The sequence below is a fragment of the Mustela lutreola genome, chromosome 10 (assembly GCF_030435805.1).
Source record: "Mustela lutreola isolate mMusLut2 chromosome 10, mMusLut2.pri, whole genome shotgun sequence".
NCBI classification, from domain to species: Eukaryota; Metazoa; Chordata; class Mammalia; order Carnivora; family Mustelidae; genus Mustela; species Mustela lutreola.
In genome coordinates, this window is record NC_081299.1 from 32,437,858 (window position 1) to 32,453,868 (window position 16,011).

Below are 16,011 nucleotides of genomic sequence, written 5' to 3' on the forward strand. Positions count from 1 at the left end.
TGGTTCAGCCAGTTAAGTGCCGAACTCTTGACTCTGGCTCAAGTCATGATCTCAGCGTTGTGGGACTGAGCCCTGAGTTAAGCTCCATGCTCAGCAGGGTGTCTGCTTGAGATTCTCCCTCTTCCCTGCCCCTCCCCTCTGCTTGCACACTCTCACTCTCTCTAAAATAAATAAATAGATCTTAAAAAAAAAAAAAAATAAAAACAAAGAAAGAAAGAAACAAAGACCAAGAAATAAAAGACTTCACAAAAAGAAAGATAAAGCCTGGCTGGGGATCCTGAGAATATGGAAAGACCAAATATGTGAAATAAGCTAGAATAATGGTTGAAGAAAGCCACTCAGGATTGAAAAGACTGTTAAAAATGTATTAAATGTAAAACCAAAATAATGAACAGAAAAGATGTCAACTTGGAGATAAAAGGTTGTAAGAAATTAATTGAAGAAAGCACTTGGATAATGAACACTTACAGAATGAAAAGGCACTGCAATCAGAGTAAATGAGATGGCTACAAGGGTAAAGAGGAAAGCAAGAAAGTGAGATGAAAAATACAGACAACGAATCTCAAGTCCAGAGTAAAAAACACCATCACTGTACTCATCAAGTAAACTTTGAACTTTAATCTTAACATTCTTAGAAGATATATAAAAGAAGACATAATGATTTTCACTGCAAATATACACAAATGTAAACTGATATAATTTCATAACGATGTTCTTACAAAAATGTAAGTATCTTTGAAACACTTAATCCTTGAGAACTTAAAAGGTTAAAGATCACAAAGGAAAGTCAATTATAAACAATAAAATAATCATGTAAATGATAGAAAAGCAATCTCTTTAATTTCTCTAAAATACACCTTTTATATATATATATATTACTTCATTTCTTAGAAATAAAAAGATATAAACAGATCAGTCACCATTAACAACATACCAAACCCCATTAAATTTTGCACAAATGAGAAAGAGAAAATCGAGAAGATAATTAAACCCATACCTGTTCCAATGTGTTGGGAAGGTTTTGTTGGATGCATGGCACCGTGACAGACATTTTGTTGAACATTACTCTGTGAGTGGATAAGGCCAGTTTGTGTAAAGAACTGATTAAGAGAAGAACAGAGATCAGCAAACTGAACCTGATCCAAAGACCAGTTCTTGAGATCTGCCTGTCTCATACTCTCCATCAAACCTATGAAGAAAGCATTAGAAATACAGTTAGCATAGTTTGTTCTGCAAACACTGCAAGGAAAACAGCAAGACACATTTTTTTCCCCAGCCCTCAAAATTCCCACTGGTAGTGATTTACCAGGCAATGAAGAATGACAGTTAAAAATTATTCAAAGCCTAATTATTTCCAAATGTGGCCAAACTTTTTTCAAAACTCCTGTCTCTGATCCTCTTCTGTATCAACTGACTGAAAGGCTTAATCATGAAATGTTGCAGTGTTGTTTTTAAGTGTACTACCAAAGGCAAAAGAAACACTATATAAGGAGATACTTATTTCTACTACAAAGAAAACTATCTGTGAGAAAAAACAAGATCATATATTTCTGGTTGTTTATCAGAAAAAAGCCATACTCACCTTGGAACTGTGAAAGGTCTACATCTGACCAATTAACACTGCTGGCAATTCGACAACTTTCTTTTAGCATATCAAGTGTTGCATACCAATCATTTGAAACACCTATAAAAATAATGTCGACAATATTATAAATCTTGGATAGTGAAAGTTTGAAGTATATACTAGGGGGAAGACAATGGGCTGGGCTTATTCCTAACATTGGTAGATCCCCAACCAGTTTTACAAATGGATTCACACCAATCATTTCATGTGCTGTGAAATAGTAAGAGGGATCTTATTTCTCTTCATTTCATAAACAAAAAGAAACTAAACACCAGAGAGGTGGCATAACTTAGCAAGGTCACTACGATATATCTAAACCTTGAACCTGGTGTTTCTAAGGTCTAGTCTGATAGCTTACAAACTGCCCTATCACTAAATAATGTCACACTTGATTACCACGTTTTACATTTGTACAGTACAAATGAATGACCAGGCAGGGCAAGTCAGGCAAATCAATACATTCTGTTCATTTTCCTGTCCTGTTATGACATCAAGAGGTACATTCTTTATAACTCAGAGGCAGGTTCACATTCAGATGTAACACACAGAAAAATTTAAAGTACTGACTTAAGAGCTAAATTAGATCATACAGCAAGAGGACAAATGTCTTACAAGACAACCTTAAGAAAGAGAAATGCCTTAGCACAGTCCCTCCTGGCAAAGTAGCAAAACAAAGGGCTGAGACATCTCTAAGAAATGCTGCTGAATCCAAACTAGGGCATTTCTAGTCAGGAATAGTATACTCTGATGTGGTATCATCAGGAGTGTTCAGACTCCAGTCTGTATGTCAGCAAAGTGGTCACGACTCAAGGGCATGGGGCTTGAGCTGCACTCAAAGAGATAGTGCTGAGCAGGGGAAGAAAATCCTCCGTTCAGTGACTGCTGCACAAATTATTCTGTTATCAGAATCAGCCCTGGATGGATGAAGGGAAGAACTAATAAAAAGGATTTTTTGCTACATCATAGATGACTCTGTATCAACTACTGGTTACTTGATTTACAAAAATCTGCCAATTAAGGATTTTTTCAAATAAACAATGAACCAGACAGAGACAACTTGACTCTGCCCCCAGGCAACTCGTAATTTAGGAGAAATCTGTTGGGGAAAAATACGTAATGCTCCAGTGAGCCACATTCAAGTCAATGAAACTTTCAAGTCCATCACCTATAATAAATGTTGACTTGGCAATACAAAGCAATCTCTGCAAGACCCACTCAGTAAATGTTTACTGATTTTAGTTCTTTTGGAATTACTGGTGTTACAGTCTTTGAAGTCCTATCAGGCCAGGATATAAATACTAATTCTACTTACTAGCTCTGATCTTGAGCAAACAGCTTAACTTCTTTGAGTTACACTTTTCCTATCTATTAAATGTGGTAATTTATAGTTGATTTGGGAGAATAATGCGAGATAAGTATCTAATTGCCTATCACATAATGGGAACTCAAAAAACTATTAGTTTCTTCCATTCACTCCCTATTAAAGACAACTTGCTTAGTCTCATCTTCGAAATTTTAACTCAAACAGATTATCACAGCCACAATGATTATTCCTAATCCCCCCCAGGTAAAAAGCTATTTTCCTTCTCTGGCAAGCTACCACTGGTATAACAACAGGCCACTAAGAGCATATGATGAATTGTTTTCAGCTTTAATAGTACTTTTTTCTCCCCAGCAATCATTAGTTAATAGAAAGGTATGACCCAAGCATCACAGCCTTCTACAGACACCAAATCTACAAACATTAGTCAGTCATTAAAATCATATTAAGAACAAGCTTAACTTTCTGAAGAATGTATTGACATTAAAAGGTAGGCAGAAGTGTAAGTGATCTAAGTCAGAGAAAGCCAAACATCATATGATCTCACTTATATGTGGAATCTGAAAACAAAACTAAACAAAGAAACAATCCCATTTTTAAATACACAGAACAAGCAAGTTGGGGGCGGGGGAGGAGACAGGCAAATGGGTGAAGGGGAGTGGAAAGTACAGGTTTCTAGTGATGGAATTAGTAAGTCACCAGTATGGAAGGTATAGTGTAAGAAAGTCAGTGGTATTTTAATACCATTGTATGGTGACAGATAGTAGCTATACAGCATAAAGTACAGAGCTGCTGAATCACTGTGTTGTACATCTGAAATTAACAACATTACACATCAACTATACTTATATTTAAAAAAATTTAAAAACTTTTTTTTAAAGTAGACAACAGTGAATAAGACTAAGAATAGGAAAAGGGGGCTATACTTACACCTTTTTCTCTAGGCATAAACCTAAAAATAATTTCAAGATGTTTTAGGAGCAGTCCATCAAGAACTATACCCAATTTTCTTGGGTGCCCGGTTGGCTCAGTGGGTTAAGCCTCTGCCTTCAACCCAGGTCATGATCTCAGGGTCCTGGGATCGAGCCCCACATCAGGCTCTCTGTTCAGCAGGAAACCTCTCTCTCTGCCTGCCTCTCTGCCTATTTGTGATCTCTGTCTGTCCAATAAATAAATAAAATCTATAAAAAAAAAAAGAACTACACCCAATTTTCAAATTTATTCTGGAAAGTACTTAGAATTATTAACTGGGAAAACAAAATTAGTTGTGAAAAGGAACTTACTAAATTTCAAGTACCCTGATCTGCATTTCTGTACCTTATGTAATTCTCCCCCAAATATATATTTCCACTTTGCAAAAAAGTAAGTAGTTTCAGAAAAACATAAGCTTTATAGCAGTCAGAATACAAAAGACAGTATGCACTACCTAAAGTCATTTCCCTGACAGTAGTTTAATTGTCTGAAAAGAGGATCAATTTTAATTGGTGAGAACTAGTATCATCTAGCATTTAGAAATTGTCTCTCCAGGATAAAAATCTCATCAGTGATTTGGTTGGTAAGTGGACAGCCAGGTAAGCTAAAAGAAGGATCTGTATCTGCACAACTCCAAAGGGACACATTGACTTTGCAGTCTGTGTTGGGGGCACCCCTGGGAGTTCTGCAGTGCAGATTCCTGGTCTGTGAGCAATGTCAATTAAGCATCTCACCAGAAACCATCAAGACCTAACTTATGAGCAATAGATTTTTTTTTTTTTTTAAACCAGGATATAAAGAATGTTTTCTTCCTTTGCAATCTATCTTTCTAAAATGAGATCTTGGGCAGGAATAAGCAAAGAAAGGAAAAGTGGGAACATTTTCTGAATACTTAAAGGCTACCGGATGAGGCATTTCCTATTTGCATTTTCAGTGCAATCCTCATAACAACACTGTATACTAGCACATTTTAGTTCCATTTTTATAGATGAGAAAATAATAAGACTAAAAGAAATAATGCATGAAAGGTCATATGAGTCATAATGAGGATTCAAATACAGGTTTTTCCTGACATAACATACTCTTTCTTCTATACCACACAATCATAATAGACTGCAAACAGATTGTGCATCTCACTCTTCTTTCAAATGCTCACAAAACACTGGTTTTCCAGAAAGACAAAATGAGAGCGGACACCAAAACCTACAAGGGTTGCTGAGTTTGCCTATGCTGTTAACAATAAATTTTAATCAGGAAAATCTCCAGGGCATCTGGGTGGCTCAGTTGGTTAAGCAAATGCCTTCGGCTCAGGTCAGGTTCCTGGAGTCCTGCATCAGGCTCCCTATTCAGTGGAGAGTCTGCTTTTCCCTCTGACCCTTTCCCCTCTTGTGCTCTCCACCCCCCCATAAAGAAAATCTTAAAAAAACAAAACAAAACAAAAACAAAAAAAACCCCTCTAGATCAATGTATAGACTAAGTGAGTTACAACTATAGGATTACAACAAGGAAACACAAAAGGGAGACAGATGAGAAGGGTTTCGGTAGTAAATATACACAAGCCTCAGATAACAAAGAACAGATCCTAATCCACAGCCAAATGCAAGTCAGAAGACACAAACTTACCAGAATTACAGGATACCTGTTGTGGGGGTGGGGGTGCCTGATGTGTTAACGTCTGATGCTGATGGTTCGGATGATGCTGTATGTGCTGATGTGGAGAGGGGTGCTGGGGGTGAGGAGGCTGGAGCTGGCTGTGTTGCTGTGGGTGCGATGCTGGGTGCTGGGGACGCTGCGGATGCTGTGGTAAACCATGCGGCCGATGGGACGGATGCGGAGACGGCTGTGTGTGCATCTGGGAGTGGGGCAGTGAGACCTGTGCAACCGAATTACTGCCCGTGGTGCTGAGGCCACCACCATGATTGTTGGACAGGCTGCTTTGGTTGCTGTGTGGGTGAGAGCTCACTGTGCTGCTAGGAGAGTGCTGATACGAACATGAGGTGTGGGATTGCTGGGAAGATTCGGAAGGGATGGTCATCAAACCTAGACACAGAGAAAGGAAGAGCACTCAGAGTCAGATTTCAGTTATACTTTATGACACACTTCCAAAATTATTAATGGAACAGAAGTATACATTGTCAGGAAGCAACACTAACTCAGCTGAGAAAGTGTCCACAGAATATCCACCACATACCAGTCTCTGGGATCACTGAGAAGAGTAAGAAGCACCACCCTTTGCCCTCCAGTAGCTCATGGTCTAGTAGAAGGGACACTTAAAGAGATTATGTACAGTAATGTAAGTACTAAGGCAGAAAGTTTACGAGGGCATTCAGGAACAATGCTTACTGTCTGTTCAGCTAGGAAGGGGTTAGAGATTTGGAAAAGCCGTCACTGAAAGGCAGTTATCTGCAGTGCTTAAGTGGCTCAATGAGTTAAGCATCTGACTTGATTTTTGGCTCAGGTCATGAGCTCAGTGTTGTGAGATTGAGCCCCACGTCTCAGCACAGAGCCTGCTTAAGATTCTCTCTCTCCCTCCCGCTCTGTCTCTCTCTGCTCTCCTCCCTCTCACAGACAAAAGGAAAGGGAAAGAGAAAAGGAAAAGAAAAAAGAAAAAGAGAGAAAAGGCAGTATCTGAAAAAGTCTTGAAAGACTGAGTAAATGTTAAGGGGAAAGTGTGTGAATGCTGGGTCACATTCCAGATGCTTTGCTACAGGCCTAAAGGCCAAGGATTTGACAGAGGTGGAGAAGAGAAGTAAGGCCCAGTTATTTCTGAACTCTTTCTTTGATAACTCCAAAAACTTTTAAGTCAAAGGTGGCAAGAATTCTTAAGACTAAGCAAAACAATGGCGCCTGGGTGGTTCTGTTGGTTAAGCGTCTGCCTCTGGCTCAGGTCATGATCTCAGGGTCCTGGGATAGAGCCCTGCATTGGGCTCTCTGCTCAGGAGTCCGCTTCTCCATCTGTGCTCTCTTTTTCCCTCTCTCTCTCTCTCTCCTGTTCTCCCTCAAATAAATAAAAAAAATTTTTTAAAAGACTAAGCAAAACAGAATAGCCATCTTCACTGCTTTTTCATTCGACCTATAGGATATTCTTGAGACACATACACTTTAGGGGTTAAGACTGCATAATTTACAGGACTAGAATGTAAGGATTAACGTCTCTGTACTACCATCTGCACACCTGGTAACTTTGGGAAGTGATTAACCTCTGCAGGTCAAAATTACCTCAATTATAGGTGGGTATGGATATATCTATTTTGCAGAACTGTTGTGAGGATTAAATGCCGTGGTGCAAGTGCAGGATGTGAATGAGCTCAGTAATTGTTAGCTGCTGTGATGATAATGATTCAACCAGAAGTACCTAATGTTAAAAATAATGCACTCTTGGTTTGCAGGTAAACGCTCATTTTAATAAATCTTACTGCAATATTTGGTTAGACATAACTAGGGTATTTTCATATTCCAAAGGATGGCACATACCATGTTTTACTGAACCAAAACACAACAAATTTTATTAAACACGGTATCAGTTAATAAAAGAATCAAACCTTTTTTTTTTTTTTTTTTTTTTTTTTAGATTTTTTAATTTATTTGTTTGACAGATAGAGATCACAGGTAGGCAGAGAGAGAGAGAAGGAAGCAGGTTCCGGGCCGAGCAGAGAGCCCGATGTGGGGCCTGATCCCAGGACCCTGGAACCATGACCTGAGCCGAAGGCAGAGGCCTTAACCCACTGAGCCACCCAGGCGCCCCAAGAATCAAACCTTTTAAATGAAAATATTCTCACACTGCCCATTAATAATAGCAAAACTGTATTCAAGTACATTGTAAGATAATCATAAAACCTAGTAAGTTAAGATATTTTTTTAGGTAGAAGACTTAATAAAAGTTCTTGCCTTGGTACTGGAAAACCGTCATTTGGAGAGAATCTATAAGGTTCTTTCAATAAGATGAAAAAAAGCAGTTATTTCATTGTTTATTTCTAGTAAAGTACTAGCATTTTAAAAGGAAACCCACACATGATCTATACAAACCTTTTCAATCCCATTTTTTTTTTTTTTTTAAAGTAGATACCATGTTCAGCACAGAGCCTAACATAGGACCCAAACTCATAACCCTGGTATCAAGACCTGAGCAGAAATCAAGAGTTAGACAACTCAACCAACTAAGTCACCCAGGCATCCCGCACCCCAAGCTGTTTTTAGAATAAAATTTAAGGGGTGCCTGGGTGGCTCAATTGGTTGGGCATCCAAGTCTTGGTTTTGGCTCAGGTCATGATCGCAGGGTCATGGGACTGAGCCCTGCATCAGGCTCTGCACTTGGCAGGGACTGTGCTAGGGATTCTCTCCCTTCCTCTGCCCCTCCCTGCTCTCAAATAAGTAAATAAATCTTTAAAAACTTTAATGTGTGATGAAATATCATTAAGAGCTTCAGAAATTGTTGTCATTTCCATTTCAAAGCCAGTATTTTTCTATTTTGATCACCACATCTGGATCTCCTTAGCGAAGTCCTGCATTAGTCCTTTTTGTACTTTCACAGATGGAAAATTCAAAAATTTCATAGATGGAAAATTCAAAATAAATTTGAGAATAATACATGAATCTTACTTTAACCAGAAAAACCAACTTCCTGTACAAGTTACTGATAGTCACTGATACATGTATATAAGTATATATATATATATATATATATATATATATATATATATTGTATTTATCATTAACTTTTGTAGTATCTGACAGTAAGTATTAAAATGTAAACTCTATAAACACAGAATTTTTATCACTACTGTGAACAGGCAAACTCCCTTGAGCTGGGGTAGAAAAAGTCTGCCAAACAAAGCAATCAGGAAGTGCTTTAATAGTAGAGTTCCCAACAATTTCTGATTAGGATTTTATGGGGGAAGGACAATACAACATCTTAATCCTATCGTAAGACTCTGACTAAAACAGAACCAGCAGCTTAAGGACAGTAACACATAATAGCAACAATCCAGCATCTGACTGAGATGTAACAGGGCATCTCAACCAAAATCACTTTTAGTTGTTAAAATCTGATTTAACTACGTCGTATTTAACAGTGACCCAGAGCTTCCCACTAACCAGCATGTTCACTTACAAGCACCATGCATGAAATTGCAAATCTGGTGCTACCATATTCCACCAGCTATCTCTTTGCTATTAACACTCCATTCAGACAGTAAAGGCACATCTGTTCCTGTAGTGCAACATTTGCCACTCAAACACTTCACATGCCAGACATCACTAATTAACCATGGCAGTATTTCCTACATGGCACAGATGCAGTGTCAGAATTCTTTAATACGTACTCCTCCAGGACACCACTAGTAAGTGAATAGGGTATGCAAGATAATTTTGGTATGTGAGTAGGTGAATAGGGTGAATAGTAAGTGAATAGGGTATGTAGATAAATTTGCATTCTTGTGTTATTATATGAATATATACAGGGTATAGTAAAGGCACAAAGAGTATTCAATCCTGACCACAATGATACTGTTCAACGATTCAAGAAATAAACAACTGCTATGCAAAAATAATTCTTAAAAATTTTTCAATAAAAATTTACTTTTCAAAACGATATTTTAAAAACTCCACTTGAAATTAATAGGATATATATGTCAATTATACTTCAATTAAACAAAACAACCCCCTACCCCCAAGAAAACACTCACCTTGTTGACTAAGTGACTGCTCAAAAACTGACTTATAAAGGCTCCGAAATGAGGCACTGAGATCTTCAAAATTATATTCTGAGAAAAGTAGTTGTTTGTCTCGTTCTGGAAGGTTGTACTGTGGCTGCTGTTGAGGAGTTAATGACTGAGAGACTGGTTCTGGATGGTTTGTCACCTAACATCAAAAGAAAATACTACTAATTTAGTAGCTGTATATATCAGAATTGGTCTGTCACATAAAATATATAACTGAAAATATTAGAACAGTTTCTAGAATCCAAAGGAAATAATGTCCCTACCACCCTTGGCTTTCCCATCTTCTGTTAAGATAGGCACACATGACAGACAAGAACACAAAAGTGTTAACTTGGATTCTGAAGAACCACAGAAATCTAATCCAACCTCCACATTTCACAGAAAAGGTAAAGAGTTCAAAGAATTTAAATGACCTTCCCAAGATCATACAAATAAATGATAGGCTAGGCATGGAACCCTCCCAGTTTCTGCAGAATCTTCATCTTGATCTCTACTAAAGCAATTTGACCTCAAACTCCACTCCACTATGATATTAACTAACATTTCTCATTCATTTATTCAATTAATCTTTAAGTATTTAAACTCAAATACTGTTGAGTATTGTGAGTCAGGTTTATGATGCTGTCCAAAGCCGCAAGGAGCTTCAATACACCTAACTCTTCATTTCTAGAGGGGGGAAAAAAAAAACTTTTTAATGAAACTAAGGGAAATGAGGAATGAGGGTAACAGATAAAGAAGATTCAGAGAAAAACAGAAGAAAGCATGGCTTTGAGCTATGCGAAGAAAAAAAAAAAAAGCACCCTAAAACACCTAAAAAATAAGAATTATCATTGAAGGCAGCACAACTAGAAATAAAAAAAAAAAGATCAGCAGTATCTATCTTACAGATTGTATCAAGGGGTGGTAAACTGCCATTTTTTTATTGCTTTGAAAAATTAAAATATGAACACTCACTGCAAATTTATGCAGCCATTCAGAATGATGCTTATAAGAAATCTGCAGTAACAGAAATAAATGAATTTTGTGTAGGGGAAGGGCTCTACCATAGCACCTTACACATCTCCACATAGGCCACTGGAGGCCAGGCTCAATGGCAGAACGACCTAAGCCTTGATTATCCTGAAACATGGAATGTGAGTGGTCTTATGAGGAGTAAATTCTCATCCATTTCTCATCTGCCTTTCTATTCTGCAGGGGGTAGCCATGGGGCAGCTTCTCATCTACCTGTCTAACCTATAGGAAGTTGCCAAGAGACAGTTTCTCAACTGCCTCCCTATTTCCAGAGAGGCAGGGGACTTTCTACTTTTTTCTCTTAGGGTACAGCTGTGAGTCACAACTGCTTAGCTGCAATATGGAATTTGTCCCTTCACTACAGTGACCCACTACTTGTGAAGTCTGTCATCTGGCTTCTCCAGTTCAGTGTCACCCTGTGGGATGTGGGGAGCTGGCACCATATCCATCTGGCTTATACATAAGTAATAACAATGTCTGTGTACATTTGGGCTCACTGTGTTCTGACAGGATCAACCTAGATATATGTGGCAAGCCTGACCAGCAGCTGGTGCTGTCCTGCTGCTCACAGAGTGTTCGATGACCACTTGACATCATTAAAGGACAAAGCATAGTATGTGATGTCCAGCTTTTCAAAGTAGCTTAAACTTCCTACACGTACTGGCATTAGAGACATTTTTGTTCTTCCTTCTGTTACCTAGTTCTACAAATTTAATTTTTTCCTTTGTATTATACTTTGTGATACAGGACTCTTGGTGTCAAGATTTTCTACATTCGCATTATTTTAAAAATAACTTAAAATCATTAAATCTCTGCTTAGTTTGCTTCAATGCTCCAACTTGTCCTTTTTTTTTTTTTAATTTTATTTATTTATTTGACAGAGAGAGATCACAAGTAGATGGAGAGGCAGGCAGAGAGAGAGAGAGAGGGAAGCAGGCTCCCTGCTGAGCAGAGAGCCCGATGCGGGACTCAATCCCAGGACCCTGAGATCATGACCTGAGCCAAAGGCAGCGGCTTAACCCACTGAGCCACCCAGGCGCCCTCCAACTAGTCCTTTTATATTACGATTTCATCATTTCTGAGTGCTTTTAGTTTACCTCTTGATCTACAAGGTAAGTTTTTCAGAAGGGCACATGAAAACAAAGGAAGCAAGCTTTTTAAGCTCTGTGCATCAAAGAATGTCTTTCTCTTTATTTCATGTATGAATGCAAACTTGGCTGGACATAATATTTATAAATCCAAATCTATTGTCTCAAAACTCTATGTGCAGTATTATTCCATTATCCTCTGGTATTTAGCATTATAGAAGAGAAGTATGATTTGTGTTTCTTTGGATGCATCTAATTTCTTCTACAAGAGTATTTATATAGATGATGACTTTTGAAATTTTAAAATCTATTGTGATGGGTCTAAATACAGGTTTTCCCCCATCAACTTTTCCTATAACTCAGTAACACTTTTATAATCTCTCTTTCTTTGAAAACTGCTTCTTCTGTACCAACTGTTCTAGCTTCTTCTTCAGGGACACCTGTAATTCTTAATTCTCCAGATCTATTATCTTCTCTGACATTAACTGTTATTGCTCTATCTGATACTCCTGCATTCTGAAAGAATATAGTAGGTCTTTTCCCCCAGAGCACTGATAACAGTTTTGAGGAGCCACCTTTTGTTTTCCTACATTCAATGTGGATTTTAATTCTGCTCCCTAAGTTTTGGTTTCCCTTGTGTTATTTTCTTATTTAAGTTCCCCTTCCCTTATATATCTTTGTCCTGTGTAAGGTTTTACCTATTTACTCATCCTGCAACAGGGAGTGATCTGGTGAGGTCAAATTTAAAACAATGTACAGTGGCAGTATATGGCTCCCGGGCTCTGTTCTAAGTCTTCTAGGGAGGACAGTTGCCAGATGATTTGAAAAGAGGTATCAGGTAACACAAGGGTCATGTTCTTATAATAGGTAACGAAATCAGCATACACGGGTCCCTTTATAGTATAGCTTTGTTTACCACACCAAAATTAAAAACATAAGACTGGTTAACAATTAGGTACCAAGTCACCCTAACCTTTGAGGTTTGTAGAACTCCCTTCTCAGACCTACAGAAGGAAAACAAGGTGATATACACATTCTGTAAACTCTTACCAAGGACTGTGAAGTATCATCAAATATAGACTAAAGTACAACTTTTTTTTCCTATTCCAATTACTTTTCACTTGAACAGAAAACAGATAAAGTAGGCCAAAATAATAAAACACAGTATAACCACCTATCTGTATCTAATCTGATAAATATAAGTATCCAATTAAAACACTATCAAGGTAGGAATCTGCTCTACTTATCTAATCTAAATGAGTTGATTAGTGAAAAATATACATCTTCACTTTTTATTTACACTTCAATGATATTTGGCTTAGTTTTAAGCACTAATGGAATACTCAGTAAAGAAGCTAACTTCATCAAGACTTACCGGTGTATAACTATGCACACTTCCAACACTGTTCAAATTAACAGATGCCAAACTCTGGTCTGAGAGACTGTTGTTAAGGCTGCTGCGTGGGCTGTCACTACCATCCTGATCAGTGTTGTACAACGTTACCTAGAAAAGAAAAATACTGCATAAGTAGTTCTCACTGTAAAGAGTACCTTTCTAAGCAACTCTACAAAAAAACAATTAGGTTGGTATATAGCAGAAAGACAAAATGTTAGTAGTCTTTCCTACCCCAACTCCATGCCCTTCACTGCTAATTCCATGTTTGCCATGAAATAAATTACTCTCAAACTGAAAAATATCCTATCCAGAAGTACACAAATTCAATATACTATCAGGTGTAATTTGTTCATCAACATTTAATAAGGAGATTACAGGTGTTTCTACAAGGTATAAATTTATTTTTACTCAAGCTTTAAGGAAAACTATTATTCTCTTCTATCCAAATACTAGTAATTGAAAAGAACACAAAAAAGGAATTTTTTAAATCACAGGGATCATAGTGGTTAGATTGTTGAAAATGGACACTCAATTGTCCACAATGTACTTGCAAAATCTCATGTATGTGATCTAATTTTTAAAATACTAACAATTATGGGGCACCGAGGTGGCTCAGTTGGTTAAATATCCAACCCGTGGTCTCAGCTCAGGTCATGATCTCAGGGTTGTGGAATCAAGTCCCACATCAGGCTCCACGCTCAGCACAGAGTCTACTTGAGATTCTCTCTTTCTCTCTCTCTACCCCCTCCCCCTCCACACTCTTTCTCTCTAAACAAATAAATCTTTTAAACAAAAATAAGATGCTAACACATACACATCAGATGCTAAGGACTATAAATCAAACTGTTAACTATTAACCAGTAGGAGGCTAGGCATTTCTGAAGACTTACAATTTTTAATTAGAAACAAAGAGTATTTTTAAAACAGATAACTAGCCTTATTAACCCTCAAGGTTCTATTCAGATGGTACAACCAACTTTCCTTTTAATGCTGCTACTTCCATGGCACAATACATTTAGCTTTATGATAAAACTAATTTTTACCACTACTAGACTGTTAGCTCCTTGAGTCCCCAGTAAGTAATCATAACCAACATAGTGCTTTCTACTCAGTACACAATTAATAAATATTTGCTGACTGAATAACCAATTGAGCTATCACCATCCTTCTGTTTGTGCTAAGAATGGGATCATGCTAAATGCTACAAACATCTGCCAAAAGAGGCCAAACATGTAGAAAACTAAGCATGTATCCCTCTATACTGAGGGCAAAACCAAACTGTCCCCCATTCACGTCAGCTAGAAACAGTAACATGCCTAGGAACTCATTAGGGAAAAGAATATAAGATAATCTAAGAGGAAATAAAGGAAACTCTGACAAACACTTCCAACATAAATTTCATTTTAAAGAAAATCATGTGTAAGCCTGATGATTCACAGACCTGTACCCCTGGGGCAAATAATATATGTTAATAAAAATAATTTTTAAAAAATCAAGCTTACAGGCTCCTAACCAACAAATTAGAAGCACCCTATGGTAAATTTCTTAGCCACTCACACTCTCTCCTGTCCATGCTCCATTACGTACCACTCAAGTCAGAAATCTTGGACAAAATCCTTAATAGCTTATTTTTATCTGGAAAGAGGATAAACATTTTAATAAAAATTACTAGTTTATTAGAATGGGCATACTTACGTAATCACCATCTAGATAGACCTATTCTCAAAACTTTGATCCTAGAACACTTTTGCAGTCTTAAAAACTGAAGAGTCAAGGAGCTTGTTTGTGCTGATTCATCTATTAATAATTGGCATATTATGTCCCCCCAAATAATAATTGAAATATATATTAAAACAAATTATTAATTTAAAAATAACAATTATAAACCTGGCTAAAATGGTAACATAAGAAATATTTTCTCCCAATAAACACAATTAGACTTCCCTTATTTTATATTCTTGTAAATCTCAATGCCTGGCTTTACAGAAACAGCTGAATTTTCTTATCCACTTCTGTATTCCATCTGCTGCAGTAAGGTGTTTAGGTGGAACAATACAGAGAAAACCCAGCACCACACATATATGTATTTGGAAAAGGGGAAGAATATATTAACAGACTTTCAGATTATTGTGGATGGTCTTTTTTGATACTACACCAAAACATGACAAGTGAAAATTTTTTTAAAGATAAGTTGCAATGTGGATCTGAAAACACAACACTAAATTTTTCATACTGTTCCACTGAAACCCTCTGTTCTACCTTGTACTTTGAATGGATCATTCATCCAAGCGTGATTTTATAACATGCACTGGCCATCTGGAAAATACTGGTTCACTAAGTTATACAGATCTCCCAAATACTGACACATTTCATTATACAACATTAAAACATCATACTTGCTAACATCATCAATGATCTCCTTAAAGAAGTAGTCTTTAAAGTCTCCTATCATATTTGCTGTGGTGGATAAAAGTTTTCCAAACTTCCATTTTTGCTTAAGAGCTCAAATTTTATCACTAGCAAAGGATACTGACAATTGTTTTCCTTGAGGTGACAAACTCACTTTGTTTATTATCAAGAAAACATCTGCCAAATCTGAATAATCAGTGTGAGTTTTTCTTTCACGTGAAAACAATGATCTAAGCAGCTAGGTCCACATCCAACTCAAACACCCACACAAAGAGGGCTGTTCTTCCTTGAAGCAACCAATGTAGTTCAGCATGTAGTCTAAGTTTTTTATGCATACTTCCCATTTCATCACAGAGAATATTAAAAAGACATATATTCAAAGGTCACAACTTGATAAAACTATCTTTCCTGTTTCACCAAGGATATCATTAAGTTAAACTAGTATTTTTTTTCAACCTGAGGGGTGTTGG

The 16,011-nt window shown here is 37.2% G+C and overlaps 1 protein-coding gene across 4 annotated transcripts in view; it reads right to left on the bottom strand.

Annotated features, from left to right (window-relative positions):
• Positions 1-16,011, bottom strand: part of FOXJ3 (forkhead box J3) — a 155,423-nt gene that overhangs the window by 17,140 nt on the left and 122,272 nt on the right. For all 4 annotated transcript variants that reach the window (XM_059138306.1, XM_059138303.1, XM_059138304.1 and 1 more), the window contains 5 exons: positions 13,112-13,240; positions 9,602-9,776; positions 5,541-5,957; positions 1,583-1,684; positions 998-1,189 (listed from right to left, as the gene is read on the bottom strand). In XM_059138306.1, coding sequence (XP_058994289.1) covers positions 998-1,189; positions 1,583-1,684; positions 5,541-5,957; positions 9,602-9,776; positions 13,112-13,240 — 1,015 coding nt within the window. The remainder of the gene's footprint in view (positions 1-997; positions 1,190-1,582; positions 1,685-5,540; positions 5,958-9,601; positions 9,777-13,111; positions 13,241-16,011) is intronic.